Source organism: Salvelinus namaycush, unplaced genomic scaffold (genome assembly GCF_016432855.1).
Source record: "Salvelinus namaycush isolate Seneca unplaced genomic scaffold, SaNama_1.0 Scaffold97, whole genome shotgun sequence".
In the NCBI taxonomy this organism is placed as follows: Eukaryota; Metazoa; Chordata; class Actinopteri; order Salmoniformes; family Salmonidae; genus Salvelinus; species Salvelinus namaycush.
Genome location: NW_024061719.1, coordinates 95,162 through 117,003, shown reverse-complemented (window position 1 = coordinate 117,003; position 21,842 = coordinate 95,162). Strand labels below are relative to the sequence as shown.

Sequence of the window (21,842 nt, the reverse complement as noted above, 5' to 3'; positions counted from 1 at the left end):
CTTCAGTGAGCAGATTACATTACAATCAATATCTGTATTACAACTCCTGTCCTGACTGACACCAGTTCTATTTTCATCGTCTAACCAAGGTAGCGAGAGATAACAATCAGTCAAGAAAGACAGAGGGAGAGAAAAAACAAAGAGAGCTTCATTGGCTGTTGAGGTCCCCAACCGACAGAATACCTTTAATAGACCTGTGGGGCTATATTTAGCCCTCCTGTGTCGACTTACTGTCAGCACATTTCAGCAGAGGCCCCTCCGGACACAGCGTGTACCCTTGAGAGAGCAGCAGAGAGAAAGAGAGAGGGAGGGAGGGAGGACAGCGCCTTGTGTAGCTGAGGTGATAGCGGATGCTATGCAAATTTGCAAGGATTTTATAAAGCAGTGTGACAGACACCATTTTTACGATATACTCGTACAGTACAGTTAAAACACATCATCTGTAGAGACCCTTCAATGATCAGAAGGCAAAAGGAAGGTTGAGAAGCAAATTCTGATTAGTGAGACATAGCCAAAGCACACGAGAGAGAGATAAATAGGCTTTACTTTAACCTTAAAGGAAAAGCAAGTTTGGCTGCAAGCACTTGGCTAGGGAGGGGGAAGAAAAGCCTTGTTCAAAGAAAGGTTACGTAGTCCCAGTGCCGGCCAGTCCTGGCCGTTCTGCCGTCCTAGGTGAGACAAAAAAAATGCGGCCCATCAAAGAATAGTCCCAGTAAGCAAAATTACGTAATTGTTTTTTCTAAAATACATATTTTTCCAGATGTTGAAGATTAAATTAGAATAAATGTAGGTTTTGAATGAAAGGTGAAAAGATGTCTTTGAAATCAGGTTCATTTTCATTTCTGGATGAAAGTTGAAAATGTAATTTAAAGTGGTTGCTCCACTAAAATTATGCTGCGGGATTTAGAGGTAATTTGTGGTTTAGTACGGTACCCTGCATCACCACTTCATTTCTCCAGACCAGCGCAAGGTGGAGTTAGAGCACTGATTAGGCTTTTGGGTCCTACTGTGTCTCTGACAATGAATGGGCGACATAAGCCTAAATAGAAAATTATATTTGTGCACGACTTCAATATTACTTACTAAAACTGTTACACTAAGGTTTTTAATCAAGGTTTTTAATCATTTTATTTTGGTCTTACTGTAGTACTTTAGGCCACTCCCGACTGGGCATGCTGTACAGTGCCTGAGTGGCGCAACGGTCTAAGACACTGCATAGCTGTGAAGCTACAGATGCTGGTTCAATACCTGTGCCCGACCTCGACTGGGAGACCCATGAGATGACTGTAGACTTTTGGTTCCTCTCCCTCTAAAAACAGAAATAAATAATTCTAAATAACAAACTGGCTTTATTTACAAATTAGTAACAATGTCTCACCCCATGTTCAGAATGGACTTTTTCCTCACTGATTTTAAGTTATTTGAAAACAAAGCGATTATTATTATTCATTTAGAATGATATAAAAGCCTGTTGGATATTCTCACAGATATATTATTAACCCCTATATTATTAACCCTGTTACAGCCTGGCTACTGTAGGTGTGAACATCCCCTACCTGCAATGTTTTCGATGCTTAAGTACTCTGAAGTGTTACCTTTCTAACTCAAACAGCAGTACATTATTTCTTCATCAACATCTTTATGCTTTTGTTAATAAAATAACTAGCAACAGTTACCATTCAAAAACGAGCTGTTTATCTAAAAAGTGTCAATGTGACCAAAGAGAACAGACGAAATGTACATCGTTTTCATCAAGCCAGCTTCTTTCTATGGTGCTACCCTTTCAGAGAAGACTTGAAAATGAGCCAGAGCTGAGAGGATCACTATTTGGTTTCAGTGCATTTGTTTCAGTGCATTTTTTTTTTTAAATGCATATAGCCTATCAACGTGTAGGCATACTGTGTAATAAAATTAAAAAAACTCATATATATATATTTTTAAATTGTATACTAAAAACATGATTTTGTTTTTGCAGAGCATACAAACATGCCAACAACCATCCGTGGAGATCAGAGGACTAAGGGCTGGATAAGGGGTCGCACCGAAAAAACACATGGTTGCCAAGAAAGTGGTTAGTTTTGCTAGATTCTTAAAATGTGTACGCAGCATGTGTTGGAGTCACTTTTAATTCTTAAGTGATCTACCGTTTCTATCATAGGCCACTGTAATCGATGGGGGCTCAGGGCGGTACCATCCTGCTCATCTGATAAAGGTGCACATGGATCAGATTCAAACTTTGAAGACCGAGATCGAGTCATTGAAGGCAGACCAGCAGAAAGAGAAACATTATCAGAGGGCAGAGATACAGATGACAGCTGATGCATTTGTCCAGAGCCAGGTGGCATTGGCGGAGTCAGGCGTAGAATGACACGTTGAAGAGTGCGAGGACCAAGATGGAGTCACAATCCATGCCAGGCACACGTGAGCTCTGGAACTCCACCACCGACAGGCAGAGTCAACATACCAGTCAGGTTCGTCAGTTCACCCTGACATTTCCATTCCTCTTCTGACAACAGAACTTGACCAACTGCTCACCAGGCACAGCAAGGTCCATCCAGACCGTTATGCTATTCCAAGGATGTGTAACCAAAGAGAGATACGACGAGTGGGCACAGACCACCAACCGAGGCAAATGTGGCTTACCAGTGAACCTCCGGGTGTTCATCATTAATACTTTGTCTCAGAAGTTTCTGTTCATGACTGATGCAACCCGAAAAAGCATTAAAGACAGAGTTAATGAGGACACCGAGAAAGTCTGGACATGGCCTGCTCTCCCTTATATAAGGAATTAGGCACTTTGCTATGTTTACTTGTCAGACTCGACAGAAGCCTAATAAACAAATGCAAGTGGATTATATCTTCAAAATGCATTATCCAAATGTAAAAGCATATACTGTACAGTACTGTATTTCTTCATCAGCATCTTTATGCTTTCGTTAATAAAATAATTATAAAAATACTCTTTCAAACACACACGGCCACGTTGTACAGCGCCATTATGGCGATTAGCAGGGCTATATTTTGGCCTTAATGGGCGGCACACAATTGGCCCAGCGTTTCTCTCCCTCTAAAAACAGAAATAAATGTTTTGGCCTTTATTCAGATAACAATGGCTCACTTTTTTTAAACAAAAATAACCTCAAATATCGTTATATGTAATCAAGTTGATGGCACAGTCATATAGCAGCACCTACATAAAGCTGAGTGACTCACTCATTCATGGCTTTGGATCAAAATAAGTACCAACATTCTTACTGATAGTCTTTAATAAATAAATGTTTTGGTTTTCCTGACCTGGACACCATGTACAGTATTATAATAGCCCATTATGGGGTATTAGCAGGACAATATACCTTTACCAACACCTCTCTGTATTTTGATACTTTGTGGATGGGGCCTCCCCAGTGGCGTAGCTGTTTAAGTCAATGCAAAATGCGTTGCTACAGATACCCGTGCCGGCCGCCACCGGGAGACCCATGAGGCGGCTTTTGGTTTTAATTTAGAATCCTCTATATGTAATTATTGGAGGAGAGTCACGTCATATTTTGTATATACTGTAGGCGACCTGAGTCTCACTAGTGTTGAGTAATGTGCTGTTAAAAGTGGTGTAGGTCATATTTAAAAAGCATATTGAAGTTAGAAGCGTTAGGATTTGAAGCAAAAGCCTACAACTATTTTAGCACAGTTTCGCGCTGCTCTGAGATAAGCATGGGGACTGGTCTTGATAAATCAATGAGATTTTTAATTTTCACTGAACCATAATATTAATCAAATGAATTAAGCAAGTACCAGTCAAAAGTTGACACCTACACATTCCAGGGTTTTTCTATATTTTTACTATTTTCTACATTGTAGAATAATAGTGAAGACATCACAACTATGAAATAACACACTTGGAATCAGTTAGGAACAAATTCTTATTTTACAAGGACAGCTTACTCATTCCTCCCCGTCGGGGAATTAAACCCCGGTCTCCCACGTGCCTGCATTCTCTAGTACAGCCACTATTGAAAGCTATCAAATGCTTCTCAAAGATGCCCTCTGGTGGTCAAACTAGCACTAACTCGCTGGTCCCGTTCTCTGAGCTTCTGTGGCATACCACTTTGGGGCTAAGCCGTTGTTGCTCCTAGACGTTTCCACGTCACAATAACAGCACTTACAGATGACCAGGACAGCTCTAGCAGGGCAGAAATTTGACAAACTAACTTGTTGGAAAGGTGGCAACCTATGACAGTGACACATTGAAAGTCAGAGATCTTCACGAAGGCCATTCTACTGCCAATGTTTGTCTATGAAGACTGCATGGCTGTGTGCTCGATTTTATACACTGGTGTGGCTAAAATTGGCAAATCCACTAATTTGAAGGGGTGTCCACATGCTTTTGTATATATAGTGTATGTTTGTTAACATGTTCACAGCATCACTTCCGCATTCAACAACCCGGTCGCATTCCGCTTCGCTCTACAGGTAGTATCACATTTCATTTCATTTCATTACAGTACAACGGTTTGATTTGTTTGATCTTAGCTAGCTACATAGCCGTCTTTGTATCAAAGATAATTGTGTAGTTTAGAGCGATTTTCTAGGTTAGCTAGCCAGCTATTTTCGTCCTTTTAACGTAACGTAACGTAATCAACACTGCTAGCTAGCCAGCTAGCCACCGAATAGCAGCACTGTAGAAACTCTTACATTCAACGGAACTACGGAACGACTTGATTAGTGTAGTGTTAGCTGGCTACATAGTTGTCTTTGCTGTCCTTGTATCTAAGATAACTGTGGAGTCTAGAGTAATTTTCGGTTAGCTAGCCAGCTATTTTCGTCCGCCGCGCTGCCGTTCTCCTACCTAGTCAATACTGCTAGTCAACACTGCTAACACTGCTAGCTAGCCAACTTCTACCGAATAGCAGCACTGTAGAAACTATTACATTACAACGGAACGATTTGATTAGTGTAGTGTTAGCTAGCTAGTGTTAGCTAGCTACATAGTTGTCTTTGCTGTCCTTGTATCTAAGACATTTGTGTAGTTTAGACTAATTATCTGGCCAGTTACCGAGGTTACCTAGCCAGCTATCGAGGTTACCTAGCCAGCTACACTTTCAAACAAAGTCAACAACGCAGCCACTGCTAGCCAGCCTACTTCAGCAGTACTGTATCATTTTAATCATTTTAGTCAATAAGATTTTTGCAACGTAAGCTTAACTTTCTGAACATTCGAGACGTGTAGTCCACTTGTCATTCCAATCTCCTTTGCATTAGCGTAGCCTCTTCTGTAGCCTGTCAACTATGTGTCTGTCTATCCCTGTTCTCTCCTCTCTGCACAGACCATACAAACGCTTCACACCGCGTGGCCGCGGCCACCCTAACCTGGTGGTCCCAGCGCGCACGACCCACGTGGAGTTCCAGGTCTCCGGTAGCCTCTGGAACTGCCGATCTGCGGCCAACAAGGCAGAGTTCATCTCAGCTTATGCTTCCCTCCAGTCCCTCGACTTCTTGGCACTGACGGAAACATGGATCACCACAGATAACACTGCTACTCCTACTGCTCTCTCTTCGTCTGCCCACGTGTTCTCGCACACCCCGAGAGCTTCTGGTCAGCGGGGTGGTGGCACCGGGATCCTCATCTCTCCCAAGTGGTCATTCTCTCTTTCTCCCCTTACCCATCTGTCTATCGCCTCCTTTGAATTCCATGCTGTCACAGTTACCAGCCCTTTCAAGCTTAACATCCTTATCATTTATCGCCCTCCAGGTTCCCTCGGAGAGTTCATCAATGAGCTTGATGCCTTGATAAGCTCCTTTCCTGAGGACGGCTCACCTCTCACAGTTCTGGGTGACTTTAACCTCCCCACGTCTACCTTTGACTCATTCCTCTCTGCCTCCTTCTTTCCACTCCTCTCCTCTTTTGACCTCACCCTCTCACCTTCCCCCCCTACTCACAAGGCAGGCAATACGCTTGACCTCATCTTTACTAGATGCTGTTCTTCCACTAACCTCCAAGTCTCCGACCACTACCTTGTATCCTTTTCCCTCTCGCTCTCATCCAACACTTCCCACACTGCCCCTACTCGGATGGTATCGCGCCGTCCCAACCTCCGCTCTCTCTCCCCCGCTACTCTCTCCTCTTCCATCCTATCATCTCTTCCCTCTGCTCAAACCTTCTCCAACCTATCTCCTGATTCTGCCTCCTCAACCCTCCTCTCCTCCCTTTCTGCATCCTTTGACTCTCTATGTCCCCTATCCTCCAGGCCGGCTCGGTCCTCCCCTCCCGCTCCGTGGCTCGACGACTCATTGCGAGCTCACAGAACAGGGCTCCGGGCAGCCGAGCGGAAATGGAGGAAAACTCGCCTCCCTGCGGACCTGGCATCCTTTCACTCCCTCCTCTCTACATTTTCCTCTTCTGTCTCTGCTGCTAAAGCCACTTTCTACCACTCTAAATTCCAAGCATCTGCCTCTAACCCTAGGAAGCTCTTTGCCACCTTCTCCTCCCTCCTGAATCCTCCTCCCCCTCCCCCCCCCCCCTCCTCCCTCTCTGCAGATGACTTCGTCAACCATTTTGAAAAGAAGGTCGACGACATCCGATCCTCGTTTGCTAAGTCAAACGACACCGCTGGTTCTGCTCACACTGCCCTACCCTGTGCTTTGACCTCTTTCTCCCCTCTCTCTCCAGATGAAATCTCGCGTCTTGTGACGGCCGGCCGCCCAACAACCTGCCCGCTTGACCCTATCCCCTCCTCTCTTCTCCAGACCATTTCCGGAGACCTTCTCCCTTACCTCACCTCGCTCATCAACTCATCCTTGACCGCTGGCTACGTCCCTTCCGTCTTCAAGAGAGCGAGAGTTGCACCCCTTCTGAAAAAACCTACACTCGATCCCTCCGATGTCAACAACTACAGACCAGTATCCCTTCTTTCTTTTCTCTCCAAAACTCTTGAACGTGCCGTCCTTGGCCAGCTCTCCTGCTATCTCTCTCAGAATGACCTTCTTGATCCAAATCAGTCAGGTTTCAAGACTAGTCATTCAACTGAGACTGCTCTTCTCTGTATCACGGAGGCGCTCCGCTCCGCACTGCTAAAGCTAACTCTCTCTCCTCTGCTCTCATCCTTCTAGACCTATCGGCTGCCTTCGATACTGTGAACCATCAGATCCTCCTCTCCACCCTCTCCGAGTTGGGCATCTCCGGCGCGGCCCACGCTTGGATTGCGTCCTACCTGACAGGTCGCTCCTACCAGGTGGCGTGGCGAGAATCTGTCTCCTCACCACGTGCTCTCACCACTGGTGTCCCCCAGGGCTCTGTTCTAGGCCCTCTCCTATTCTCGCTATACACCAAGTCACTTGGCTCTGTCATAACCTCACATGGTCTCTCCTATCATTGCTATGCAGACGACACACAATTAATCTTCTCCTTTCCCCCTTCTGATGACCAGGTGGCGAATCGCATCTCTGCATGTCTGGCAGACATATCAGTGTGGATGACGGATCACCACCTCAAGCTGAACCTCGGCAAGACGGAGCTGCTCTTCCTCCCGGGGAAGGACTGCCCGTTCCATGATCTCGCCATCACGGTTGACAACTCCATTGTGTCCTCCTCCCAGAGCGCTAAGAACCTTGGCGTGATCCTGGACAACACCCTGTCGTTCTCAACTAACATCAAGGCGGTGGCCCGTTCCTGTAGGTTCATGCTCTACAACATCCGCAGAGTACGACCCTGCCTCACACAGGAAGCGGCGCAGGTCCTAATCCAGGCACTTGTCATCTCCCGTCTGGATTACTGCAACTCGCTGTTGGCTGGGCTCCCTGCCTGTGCCATTAAACCCCTACAACTCATCCAGAACGCCGCAGCCCGTCTGGTGTTCAACCTTCCCAAGTTCTCTCACGTCACCCCGCTCCTCCGCTCTCTCCACTGGCTTCCAGTTGAAGCTCGCATCCGCTACAAGACCATGGTGCTTGCCTACGGCGCTGTGAGGGGAACGGCACCTCAGTACCTTCAGGCTCTGATCAGGCCCTACACCCAAACAAGGGCACTGCGTTCATCCACCTCTGGCCTGCTCGCCTCCCTACCACTGAGGAAGTACAGTTCCCGCTCAGCCCAGTCAAAACTGTTCGCTGCTCTGGCACCCCAATGGTGGAACAAACTCCCTCACGACGCCAGGACAGCGGAGTCAATCACCACCTTCCGGAGACACCTGAAACCCCACCTCTTTAAGGAATACCTAGGATAGGATAAAGCAATCCTTCTGACCCCCCCCCCCCCCCCCCCTTAAAAGATTTAGATGCACTATTGTAAAGTGGCTGTTCCACTGGATGTCATAAGGTGAATGCACCAATTTGTAAGTCGCTCTGGATAAGAGCGTCTGCTAAATGACTTAAATGTAAATGTAAATGTATGTCGGTGCATTTTTTTATTTGATTGGGCGACCATTTAGGTTAGGCTATTTGATCTGAGAAGTTAGGTAAAAAGTATCTGTCGCATTATATTGTCATAGATTTTATCTCCAGCCTGTAGACTACAGAAAAGGCCACATACTCTTTCTACTATACCCTATATCTGCTACGTGATTTACCTTAGATTATTTTTCAGACTAAATGTTGGAGTGCCGCAGCGATTCGTAACTCCAACAGTACCCCGGAGAGGCGTGCTTGGATTCGACAAGATAAATATTTTGCACCCCTGCCTTTGACAAGTGGGCACAGCTTATCATAGGGCGCCATCAGCGCTCACCTAAAAAGCCCATATGCCACTGGTTGAGAGAAATTGTCATTGTATTTGGGCAGAATTATGTGAGGTTTTCTGTGTTGTTGGAGATGGGTCTTTGTCAGTTTAGCTCAGAAAATGCCGACCTTGTCAATCTGCCACCATGTGCAGCCACCTAATCCTGCCTCATAAGTGGGCCAGCCTTGGGTAGTCCAAGGCAGCAGCACAGCCCTCAAGCAACAGCCTGCCTGCTTCCTCTGAGTCTGAGTGCTCACTGCATAAGGGGGAGATGAGGAAGAGAGACTGAGTGAGGGAGAGAAGGAGAGACCGAGAAAACCCTACTAAATTAGTGATCAGGCTTGCCCCGCTTGTATCTTTGATGAGTGAGATCATGTTTGGCCACTCACATGATGCCAACGCCACAGCGACTGCAGTGAGGGCTGCTTGGAGGGAGAGGGCCGATAGAGGAATAGCAGATGTATAGAGTGTCTTGCGACGTTTTCCGTTTTGTCCCCATCATCACCAGACGATTGACTAGTTGGGAAATGTTGCGTAAACATCTCAGTTACAGGAACACCACCTCCACAATAAGTACATCACATAACAGCAAAAAGGACAATGTCGATATGCAGGCCTTTGTGTTACTCAGAGGAGAGATGGTTCATTTCGATCAATATCTTTACAGGACCTGAAAAGACGGAGCATTCATTGAGAGAAATCATGTTCATGTTGGCACATCAGAAGCCTTCTAAGTGCATAGAACATACACAGAATATTTATTTTAAGCATAGTGTTCACTCCCAGGCGGTTAGGAGGAAGTCTAAAGATAGAGCTTGGACAATATGGGCCATTAGAACAAGACAATTGATAGCTAAAACATTGAAAGCAGTAGTTTCAAGGTTAACACAAAAGTGAACTGGTGCACACTAATGTTGTCATGATAATTGAGTCAATTTATCGTGATAGATATTTTTTTTTTTAGGGCCTATAGTAGTTTGGTACACATCCCTCAGTGTATTTCTCTGTACGTGGAGTTCACTCTCACGCGGTTAGGCGGAAATCTCTGCCAGCTCTCCTCTCCTGGTGGAAAGTGACCCTGGCTCCCCTGGGGACTGTGTGTGTGTGTGTGTGTGTGTGTGTGTGTGTGTGTGTGTCTGTCTATCTTAAGCCACTTCCATCATGTCTGGTCACTCGTGCTCTTCTATCCACAGCACTTAAATCTGGTATCCACACCTCTGGGCCATCCAATATCCTGTATTTCCTGTTCCTACTGCACAGGCCGGAAGCTTTGGTGCTGGCAGAGTCTTGTTTACACGGTAGCATGACAAAAGAAAACAAATTGTATTACATCATATTGCCATTTGCTCTGGACTAATTTCACACCTGCCTACTTCATGTAGTTCAGTTGAACGCAAATTCAGTTGACACTCAAGGTACACTCCCATTGTCTCAGCCACTAACCCAGAGAGGAGGCGGAGTGAGATGACAGACAGGCAGGCGAGGGACACAGCAGAGCAGTGGAAAAACATGAATGCACCATTTGCCTTTGAGTCATCCCCAACACACACACACACACACACTGGGCTTCCGAGTGGCACAGCAGAAACCCTGGTTCAAATCCAGACTATCACAACCGGCCGTGATTGGGAATCCCATAGGGCGGCGCACAGTTGGCCCAGGGTCATCCGGGTTTGGCCGGTGTAGGCCGTCACTGTCAATAAGAATATGTTCTTAACTGACTTGCCTAGTTAAATAAAAAAATCTCACATTCAGAAAGTATTCAGACCCCTTGACTTTAAAACATTGGTTTGTTACAGCCTTATTCTAAAATGGATTACACACAGTTGAAGTTGGAAGTTTACATACACCTTAGCCAAATACATTTCAACTCAGTTTCACAATTCCTGACATTTATTCCTAGTAAAAATTCCCTGTCTTAGGTCAGTTTGGATCAACACTTTATTTTAAGAATGTGAAATGTCCAAAAAATAGGAAAGAGAATGATTTATTTCAGATTTGATTTCTTTCATCACATTCCCAGTGGGTCAGACGCTTACATACACTCAATTAGTATTTGGTAACATTGCCTTTAAATTGTTTAACTTGGGTCAACCGTTTCAGGTAGCCTTCCACAAGCTTCCCACAATAAGTTGGGTGAACGTTGTCCTATTCCTCCTGACAGAGCTGGTGTAACTGAGTCAGGTTTATAGGCCTCCTTGCTCGCACACACTTGTTCAGTTCTGCCTACAAATTTTCTATAGGATTAAGGTCAGGGCTTTGTGATGGCCACTCCAATACCTTGACTTTGTTGTCCTTAAGCCATTTTCCACAACTTTGGAAGTATGCTTGGGGTCATTGTCCATTTGGAAGACCCATTTGCGAACAAGCTTTAACTTCCTGACTGATGTCTTGAGATGTTGCGTCAATATATCCACATAATTGTCCTGCCTCGTGATGCCATCTATTTTGTGAAGTGCACCAGTCCCTCCTGCAGCAACGCACCCCCACAACATGATGCTGCCACCCCAGTGCTTCACGGTTGGGATCTTCGGCTTGCAAGCCTCCCCCTTTTTCCTCCAAACATAATGATGGTCATTATGGCCAAACGGTTAAATTTTTGTTTCATCAGACCAGAGGACATTTCTCCAAAAAGTACAATCTTTGTCCCCATGTGCAGTTGCAAACCATAGTCTGGCTTTATGGCGTTTTTGAAGCAGTGGCTTCTTCCTTGATGAGCGGCCTTTCAGGTTATGTCGATATAGGACTGGTTTTAATGTGGATATAGATACTTTTGTACCCGTTTCCTCCAGCATCTTCACAGGGTCCTTTGCTGTTGTTCTGGGATTGATTTGCACTTTTCACACCAAAGTACATTCATCTCTAGGAGACAGAAAAGCGTCTCCTTCCTGAGCGGTATGACGGCTGCATGGTCCCATGGTGTTTATACTTGCATTCTATTGTTTGTACAGATGAATGTGGTACCTTCAGGCATCAGGAAATTGCTCCCAAGGATGAACCAGACTTGTGGAGGTCTACAATTTTTTGCTGAGGTCTTGGCTAATTTCTTTAGATTTTCCCATGATGTCAAGCAAAGAGGCACTGAGTTTGAAGGTAGGCCTAGAAATACATCCACAGGTACACCTCCAATTGACTCAAATGATGTCAATTAGCCTATCAGAAGCTTCTAAAGACATGACATCCTTTTATGTCATTTTCCAAGCTGTTTAAAAGGCACAGTCAACTTAGTGTATTAAACTTCTGACCCACTGGAATTGTGATACAGTGAATTATAAGTGAAATAATCTGTCTGTTAACAATTGTTGGAAAAATGACTTGTGTCATGCACAAAGTAGATGTCCTAACCGACTTGCAAACACTATAGTTTGTTAACAAGAAATTTGTGGAGTGGTTGAAAAACGAGTTTTAATGACTCCAACATAAGTGTAAATCCGACTTCAACTGTACATACATACTTATTTTTTCCCCTCAATCTGAGCGCTTTGGGGCAGGTTTTCATCAAGGATCTCTGTACTTTGCTCCGTTCATCTTTCCCTCGATCCTGACTAGTCTCCGAGACCCTGCCGCTGAAATACATCCCCACAGCCTGATGCTGCCACCACGCGTCACCGTAGGGATGGTACCAGGTTTTCTCCAGACATGACACTTGGCATTCACGCCAAAGAGTCACATCTTGGTTTCATCAGACCTAAGAATCTTGTTTCTCATGGTCTGAGAGTCCTTTAGGTGCCTTTTGGCAAACTCCAAGTGGGCTGTCATGTGCCTTTTACAGAGGAGTGGCTTCCATCTGGCCTCTACCATAAAGGCCTGATTTGTGGAGTACTGCAGAGATGTTTGTCCTTCTGGAAGGTTCTCCCATCTCCACAGAGGAACTCTGGAGCTCTGTCTGAGTGACCATCGGGCTCTTAGTCACCTCCCTCACCAAGGCCCTTCTCCCCTGATTGCTCAGTTTGGCCGGGGAGCCAACTCTAGGAAGAGTCTTGGTGGTTCCAAACTTCTTCCATTTAAGAATGATGGAGGCCACTGTGTTCTTGGGGACCTTCAATGCTGCAGAAATGTTTGGGTACCCTTCCACAGAGGTGTGCCTCGACACAATCCTGTCTCGGAGCTCTACGGACGATTCCTTCGACCTCATGGCTTTGTTTTTGCTCTGACATGCACTGTCAACTGTGGGACCTTATATAGACAGGTGTGTGCTTTTCCAAATCAATAAATTTACCACAGGTGGACTCCAAGTTGTAGAAACATCTTAAGGATGATCAATGGAAACAGGATGCACCTGAGCTCAATTTCGAGTCTCAAAACAAACGGTCTGAATACTAATGTAAATAAAGTATCTGTTTTTATTTTTTAATAAATTAGCAAAAATTTCTAAAAACCTGTATTCACGTCGTCATAATGGGGTATTATGTAGATTGATGAGGAAAACATTTAATAACATTTAGAATAAGGCTGTAACGTAACAAAAATGTGGAAAAAGTCTCAGTCTGAATACTTTACGAATGCACTGTATGTGGTAACACGTTTCATGCCAATAAAGCCATTTGAATTGAGAGAACGAGAATAAGAGGGCAAGAGAGGGAGAATGAGAAAAAGAGCCAGAGAACAAAGGGGAAGAGAGAACAGGCAATTAAGTAGAAAGCAATGAGAATCTACAGGAATTGAGTCATGTCAAAGTGCGTCACAATTTACCCCATAGATTTACGCACGGAAGCATACATAACATTGGCATGTAGCCTCATCGGCATAGGCACACTGTACCCCGCCACACACTTATGAAAGCCTACATACACACACACAAAAGTCTCCAAGACAAACACATGCATACGCACAAACAGCCTATAACATATAAAAGCATACTCACACAGACGGAATCACCCTGAAATAATGACTGTCAGTGGGTAAAGACCCCCTCCAAGCAGAATTCAGCCCCTCCCTCCCTCCCTCACTACGCTTGTTAAGGAAGCAACATTAGGAAACACTAACCCAGGGCAGGAAGATACTGTGTGGGTTTGGAGGATATCTAGTAGTCCTTCCCGGTGATGGGAGCTGACAGGGAAGGACCAGGGGGTGAACCACCCTAGTGCTTTCATTCAGTACAGGCCTCTGTTAGCTAACAGAGTGTGTGTGTTAGTCTGGGAGATGCTTTACTCTCACTGCTTCACTTTCTCTCCCTCTCTCTGCTGGCAGGCACGGGCATCCACTCAGCGACGCTCTGGCGACTCACACAGGAAGCCAAGCCAACCTCACACACGGAGAGAGCAAGCCAGACAGAGCAAGCCAGACAGACAGACAAAGAGAGCGAGCGAGCCAGACAGAGCGAGCCAGAGCGAACAAGCGAGCGACACAGAGAGCGAGAGAGACAGAGAGCGAGCCAGAGCGAACAAGCGAGCGACACAGAGAGCGAGAGAGACAGAGAGCGAGCCAGAGCGAACAAGCGAGCGACAGAGACAGAGAGCAAGCCAGAGCGACAGAGCGAGAGAGCAAGCCAGAGCGACAGAGCGAGAGAGCAAGCCAGAGCGACAGAGCGAGAGAGCAAGCCAGAGCGACAGAGCGAGAGAGCAAGCCAGAGCGACAGAGCGAGAGAGCAAGCCAGAGCGAGAGAGCGAGAGAGCAAGCCAGAGCGAGAGAGCAAGCCAGAGCGAGAGAGCAAGCCAGAGCGAGAGAGCAAGCCAGAGCGAGAGAGCAAGCCAGAGCGAGAGAGCAAGCCAGAGCGAGAGAGCAAGCCAGAGCGACAGAGCGAGAGAGCAAGCCAGAGCGACAGAGCGAGAGAGCAAGCCAGAGCGACAGAGCAAGCCAGAGCGACAGAGCGACAGAGCAAGCCAGAGCGACAGAGCGACAGAGCAAGCCAGAGCGACAGAGCGACAGAGCAAGCCAGAGCGACAGAGCGAGAGAGCAAGCCAGAGCGACAGAGCGAGAGAGCAAGCCAGAGCGACAGAGCGAGAGAGCAAGCCAGAGCGACAGAGCGAGAGAGCAAGCCAGAGCGAGAGAGCAAGCCAGAGCGAGAGAGCAAGCCAGAGCGACAGAGCGAGAGAGCAAGCCAGAGCGACAGAGCGAGAGAGCAAGCCAGAGCGACAGAGCAAGCCAGAGCGACAGAGCAAGCCAGAGCGAACAAGCGAGCGACACACAGAGCGAACAAGCGAGTGACACACAGAGCGAACAAGCGAGCGACACACAGAGCGAACAAGCGAGCGACAGAGCCAGACAGAGAGAGCCAGACAGAGAGAGCGACAGAGCCAGACAGAGAGAGCGACAGAGCCAGAGAGAGCGACAGAGCCAGAGAGAGCGCGAGCGACAGAGCCAGACAGAGCGCGAGCGACAGAGCCAGACAGAGCGCGAGCGACAGAGCCAGACAGAGCGCGAGCGACAGAGCCAGACAGAGCGCGAGCGACAGAGCCAGACAGAGCGCGAGCGACAGAGCCAGACAGAGCGCGAGCGACAGAGCCAGACAGAGCGCGAGCGACAGAGCCAGACAGAGCGCGAGCGACAGAGCCAGACAGAGCGCGAGCGACAGAGCCAGACAGAGCGCGAGCGACAGAGCCAGACAGAGCGCGAGAGCCAGACAGACAGACAGAGAGCCAGACAGACAGACAGAGAGCCAGACAGACAGACAGAGAGCCAGACAGACAGACAGAGAGCCAGACAGACAGACAGAGAGCCAGACAGAGCGCGAGCGACAGAGAGCCAGACAGAGCGCGAGCGACAGAGCCAGACAGAGCGCGAGCGACAGAGCCAGACAGAGCGCGAGCGACAGAGCCAGACAGAGCGCGAGCGACAGAGCCAGACAGAGCGCGAGCGACAGAGCCAGACAGAGCGCGAGCGACAGAGCCAGACAGAGCGCGAGCGACAGAGCCAGACAGAGCGCGAGCGACAGAGCCAGACAGAGCGCGAGCGACAGAGCCAGACAGAGCGCGAGCGACAGAGCCAGACAGAGCGCGAGCGACAGAGCCAGACAGAGCGCGAGCGACAGAGCCAGACAGAGCGCGAGCGACAGAGCCAGACAGAGCGCGAGCGACAGAGCCAGACAGAGCGCGAGCGACAGAGCCAGACAGAGCGCGAGCGACAGAGCGCGAGCGACAGAGCCAGACAGAGCGCGAGCGACAGAGCGCGAGCGACAGAGCCAGACAGAGCGCGAGCGACAGAGCCAGACAGAGCGCGAGCGACAGAGCCAGACAGAGCGCGAGCGACAGAGCCAGACAGAGCGCGAGCGACAGAGCCCGACAGAGGGCGAGCGACAGAGCCCGACAGACAGACAGAGGGCGAGCGACAGACAGACAGACAGAGCCAGACAGACAGACAGACAGAGCCCGACAGACAGACAGACAGAGCCAGACAGACAGACAGACAGAGCCAGACAGACAGACAGACAGAGCCAGACAGACAGACAGAGCCAGACAGACAGACAGACAGAGCCAGACAGACAGACAGACAGAGCCAGACAGACAGACAGACAGAGCCAGACAGACAGAGCCAGACAGACAGACAGACAGAGCCAGACAGACAGACAGACAGAGCCAGACAGACAGACAGACAGAGCCAGACAGAGCCAGACAGACAGAGCCAGACAGACAGAGCCAGACAGACAGACCCAGACAGACAGACAGACCCAGACAGACAGACAGAGCCAGACAGAGCCAGACAGACAGAGCGCGAGCGACAGAGCCAGACAGAGCGCGAGCGACAGAGCCAGACAGACAGACAGAGCCAGACAGACAGACAGACAGAGCCAGACAGACAGAGCCAGACAGACAGACAGACAGAGCCAGACAGACAGACAGAGCCAGACAGAGCGCGAGCGACAGAGCCAGACAGACAGACAGAGAGAGCGCGAGCGACAGAGCCAGACAGAGAGAGCGAGCGACAGAGCCAGACAGAGAGAGCGAGCGACAGAGCCAGACAGAGAGAGCGAGCGACAGAGCCAGACAGAGAGAGCGAGCGACAGAGCCAGACAGAGAGAGCGAGCGACAGAGCCAGACAGAGAGAGCGAGCGACAGAGCCAGACAGAGAGAGCGAGCGACAGAGCCAGACAGAGAGAGCGAGCGACAGAGCCAGACAGAGAGAGCGAGCGACAGAGCCAGACAGAGAGAGCGAGCGACAGAGCCAGACAGAGAGAGCGAGCGACAGAGCCAGACAGAGAGAGCGAGCGACAGAGCCAGACAGAGAGAGCGAGCGACAGAGCCAGACAGAGAGAGCGAGCGACAGAGCCAGACAGAGAGAGCGAGCGACAGAGCCAGACAGAGAGAGCGAGCGACAGAGCCAGACAGAGAGAGCGAGCGACAGAGCCAGACAGAGAGAGCGAGCGACAGAGCCAGACAGAGAGAGCGAGCGACAGAGCCAGACAGAGAGAGCGAGCGACAGAGCCAGACAGAGAGAGCGAGCGACAGAGCCAGACAGAGAGAGCGAGCGACAGAGCCAGACAGAGAGAGCGAGCGACAGAGCCAGACAGAGAGAGCGAGCGACAGAGCCAGACAGAGAGAGCGAGCGACAGAGCCAGACAGAGAGAGCGAGCGACAGAGCCAGACAGAGAGAGCGAGCGACAGAGCCAGACAGAGAGAGCGAGCGACAGAGCCAGACAGAGAGAGCGAGCGACAGAGCCAGACAGAGAGAGCGAGCGACAGAGCCAGACAGAGAGAGCGAGCGACAGAGCCAGACAGAGAGAGCGAGCGACAGAGCCAGACAGAGAGAGCGAGCGACAGAGCCAGACAGAGAGAGCGAGCGACAGAGCCAGACAGAGAGAGCGAGCGACAGAGCCAGACAGAGAGAGCGAGCGACAGAGCCAGACAGAGAGAGCGAGCGACAGAGCCAGACAGAGCGCGAGCGACAGAGCCAGACAGAGAGCGAGCGACAGAGCCAGACAGAGAGAGCCAGACAGAGAGAGCGAGAGAGCCAGACAGAGAGAGCCAGACAGAGAGAGCGAGAGAGCCAGACAGAGAGAGCCAGACAGAGAGAGCGAGAGAGCCAGACAGAGAGAGCGAGAGAGCCAGACAGAGAGAGCCAGACAGAGAGAGCCAGACAGAGAGAGCCAGACAGAGAGAGCCAGACAGAGAGAGCCAGACAGAGCCAGACAGAGAGAGCCAGACAGAGAGAGCGAGAGAGCCAGACAGAGAGAGCCAGACAGAGAGAGCGAGAGAGCCAGACAGAGAGAGCCAGACAGAGAGAGCGAGAGAGCCAGACAGAGAGAGCGAGAGAGCCAGACAGAGAGAGCCAGACAGAGAGAGCCAGACAGAGAGAGCCAGACAGAGAGAGCCAGACAGAGAGAGCCAGACAGAGCCAGACAGAGAGAGCCAGACAGAGCCAGACAGAGAGAGCCAGACAGAGCCAGACAGAGAGAGCCAGACAGAGCCAGACAGAGAGAGCCAGACAGAGCCAGACAGAGAGAGCCAGACAGAGCCAGACAGAGAGAGCGAGCGAGAGAGCCAGACAGAGAGAGCGAGCGAGAGAGCCAGACAGAGAGAGCGAGCGACAGAGCCAGACAGAGAGAGCGAGCGACAGAGCCAGACAGAGAGAGCGAGCGACAGAGCCAGACAGAGAGAGCGAGCGACAGAGCCAGACAGAGAGAGCGAGAGACAGAGCCAGACAGAGAGAGCGAGAGAGCCAGACAGAGAGAGCCAGACAGAGAGAGCCAGACAGAGAGAGCGAGAGAGCCAGACAGAGAGAGCCAGACAGAGAGAGCCAGACAGAGAGAGCCAGACAGAGAGAGCCAGACAGAGAGAGCCAGACAGAGAGAGCCAGACAGAGAGAGCCAGACAGAGAGAGCCAGACAGAGAGAGCCAGACAGAGAGAGCCAGACAGAGAGAGCCAGACAGAGAGAGCCAGCCAGAGAGAGCCAGACAGAGAGAGCCAGAGAGAGCCAGACAGAGAGAGCCAGACAGAGAGAGCCAGACAGAGCCAGACAGAGAGAGCCAGACAGAGCCAGACAGAGAGAGCCAGACAGCGCCAGACAGAGAGAGCCAGACAGAGAGAGCCAGACAGAGCCAGACAGAGAGAGCGAGAGAGCCAGACAGAGAGAGCGAGAGAGCCAGACAGAGAGAGCGAGAGAGCCAGACAGAGAGAGCGAGAGAGCCAGACAGAGAGAGCGAGAGCCAGACAGAGAGAGCGAGAGCCAGACAGAGAGAGCGAGAGAGCGAGAGAGCCAGACAGAGAGAGCGAGAGAGCGAGAGAGCCAGACAGAGCCAGACAGAGAGAGCGAGAGAGCGACAGAGCCAGACAGAGCCAGACAGAGAGAGCGAGAGAGCCAGACAGAGAGAGCGAGAGAGCCAGACAGAGAGAGCGAGAGAGCCAGACAGAGAGAGCGAGAGAGCCAGACAGAGAGAGCGAGAGAGCCAGACAGAGAGAGCGAGAGAGCCAGACAGAGAGAGCCAGACAGAGAGAGCGAGAGCCAGACAGAGAGAGCGAGAGCCAGACAGAGAGAGCGAGAGAGCGAGAGAGCCAGACAGAGAGAGCGAGAGAGCGAGAGAGCCAGACAGAGCCAGACAGAGAGAGCGAGAGAGCGACAGAGCCAGACAGAGCCAGACAGAGAGAGCGAGAGAGCCAGACAGAGAGAGCGAGAGAGCCAGACAGAGAGAGCGAGAGAGCCAGACAGAGAGAGCGAGAGAGCCAGACAGAGAGAGCGAGAGAGCCAGACAGAGAGAGCCAGACAGAGAGAGCGAGAGAGCCAGACAGAGAGAGCCAGACAGAGAGAGCGAGAGAGCCAGACAGAGAGAGCGAGAGAGCCAGACAGAGAGAGCGAGAGAGCCAGACAGAGAAAGCGAGAGAGCGAGAGAGCCAGACAGAGAGAGCGAGAGAGCGAGAGAGCCAGACAGAGCCAGACAGAGAGAGCGACAGAGCCAGACAGAGAGAGCGACAGAGCCAGACAGAGAGAGCGACAGAGCCAGACAGAGAGAGCGACAGAGCCAGACAGAGAGAGCGACAGAGCCAGACAGAGAGAGCGACAGAGCCAGACAGAGAGAGCGACAGAGCCAGACAGAGAGAGCCAGACAGAGAGCGAGAGAGCCAGACAGAGAGCGAGAGAGCCAGACAGAGAGCGAGAGAGCCAGACAGAGAGCCAGACAGAGAGCCAGACAGAGAGCCAGACAGAGAGGAAAAGGAGGATAGTACATGCAGCCAGACAGTACTTTTTAGAGAAGAAGAAGAGAGAGAAGAAGCTCTTTGCTGCCTACATGGCTGAATGGGATCTGCATATTCAGTAGGCATGTTGTTCCCACATCATGTACTGTGATAACATTAACTCAACACACCATCTACAAAGATGCTGGATGCTACCAACAATGCAGCGCACCCATTTAGGCCTATCTGACATGAATGAGCACATGAACAAACTCATGAATGAATGAATAAACTACATATTACTTTGTTCTTCTACAACCACAGAGAAGCCCAAGCTGCCTACAGTACAGTGTTGCTCTGTTTGTCAACCAAAAATAGCTCCCTGGTATTGTGAATGCCTTTGAGTGCATTGTGGGTCAGGGCACTGCAACAGAGCACGCACAGAGAAGGTGTTGATAATGCTGTTGTCACCAATGACACAATTAAACACTGGTCTGTATCACCACCTGGTGGACTATACATGTTACACATCATGAAGTCTACCCGGGAAACTCAGACGGCGCACCATTACACACACATTCTGGTGGTCAATCCAAGGACATGTTCATTAGGGCACACAGTAATTGGAAAAGACCCCGTTTCACTCAGTTTTGGAGCGTTTCCTTTTGTTTCATGCCTACTGAAGATGACTCAGCTCAGTTATAGCCAGATGAAAATGACATCTGACTGTGCTGATTGGCTGTGAGGGAGAGAGTGCTGGTGGGTAGAAGGGTTCTTACCGTAGTGGCTGTGTAGAGGGCCTGGCCCACCTCTATGACCGCTGGGGCAGTGGTCTGGGTGTCTGCCACCATGGGACTGATCTATGGGGAGGGAGGAGAACAATGGTGTGAAGCATTAGGAATACAAACACCACCTGTATGCATTATGGATGCATTTATAGGAATATGAATTTTACATTGGCTGAATCAAATGTGAAGTCAGTGAGAAGATGATTGTGTTTATTCATGTGCTGTTATGTCTGTGTTGCCCTCTGACCTCTATAGCCCCAGACTGGGCGGAGTGGAGGTGAGGTCCTCGGGGGTAGATGTCTGTCAGGTGAGGAGGGGGGTCGGGGGTGACCCGCTGGCTGTGTTTGCTCAGGACCTCACGGTAGTCAAAAGAATCAAAGTTGGTCTTCCACATTAAAACCTGGGGGCGGTAGGTAGCCTCGCGGTTAAGAGTGTTGGAAGGTCGTTGAGCCAAAAGGTCGCTGGTTCTAATCCCCAAGCAGACTAGGTTAAAAATATGCTGATGTGCCCTTGAGCAAGGAACTTAACCCTGACTGTTCCTGTAAATGGCTCTGCTAAATGACAAATGTAACTGTTGATAGATGTGAGCCATTAGGGCAGGGAACCAGCTCATCATTGCAAATAAGTAGATTTTTTATTTAACTAAGTCAGATAAGAACAAATTCTTATTTACAATGACAGCCTACCCCGGCCAAACCCTCCTCTAACCCGGACGATGGGAGAATATGGTAGTCAGTCCGGAGCATACAGAGATCTACTACCTGCATTTTTCCAATAAGAACACTGATCAGATTTAGATTTTATGTAGAAATATATTTTGCTGGTGTTCCTTACTGAGCTATCTGCTTCCCTTCATACCATGAACACACAGTTAGTCCACCCACCTGAGCATCACAACCCCCTGAGGCGAAGAAGTCTCCTCCCCTGGAGAAGGCCACAGTCAGGACAGGACCCTAAGAGTCAAAACAACTAGACCCCTTCAAATCACAGACACTACAACATAAGACTAGAGATCATGATAGCTCATTGCTTCAGATGTTCAGATCATAGAATTGAACTACTAATAATAATAATAATAAAATAATCTAGCAATTCTATTTCTGTAGTTCAGATGGGTATGTCTATAGAAATGTTTGTGATCATACGCACGTCCTTAGGTTCTGGGCTAATAAACAATGTCTATAGAAATGTTTGTGATCATACGCACGTCCTTAGGTTCTGGGCTAATAAACAATGTCTATAGAAATGTTTGTGATCATACGCACGTCCTTAGGTTCTGGGCTAATAAACAATGTCTATAG

General features: G+C 49.3%; 1 protein-coding gene across 1 annotated transcript in view; it reads right to left on the bottom strand.

Annotated features, from left to right (window-relative positions):
* Window positions 1-21,842, bottom strand: part of poc1b (POC1 centriolar protein B) — a 65,515-nt gene that overhangs the window by 36,941 nt on the left and 6,732 nt on the right. Inside the window, exons 8-10 of the mRNA XM_038988152.1 lie at window positions 21,426-21,494; window positions 20,789-20,941; window positions 20,533-20,613 (exon numbers count right to left, since the gene is read on the bottom strand). Coding sequence (XP_038844080.1) covers window positions 20,533-20,613; window positions 20,789-20,941; window positions 21,426-21,494 — 303 coding nt within the window. The remainder of the gene's footprint in view (window positions 1-20,532; window positions 20,614-20,788; window positions 20,942-21,425; window positions 21,495-21,842) is intronic.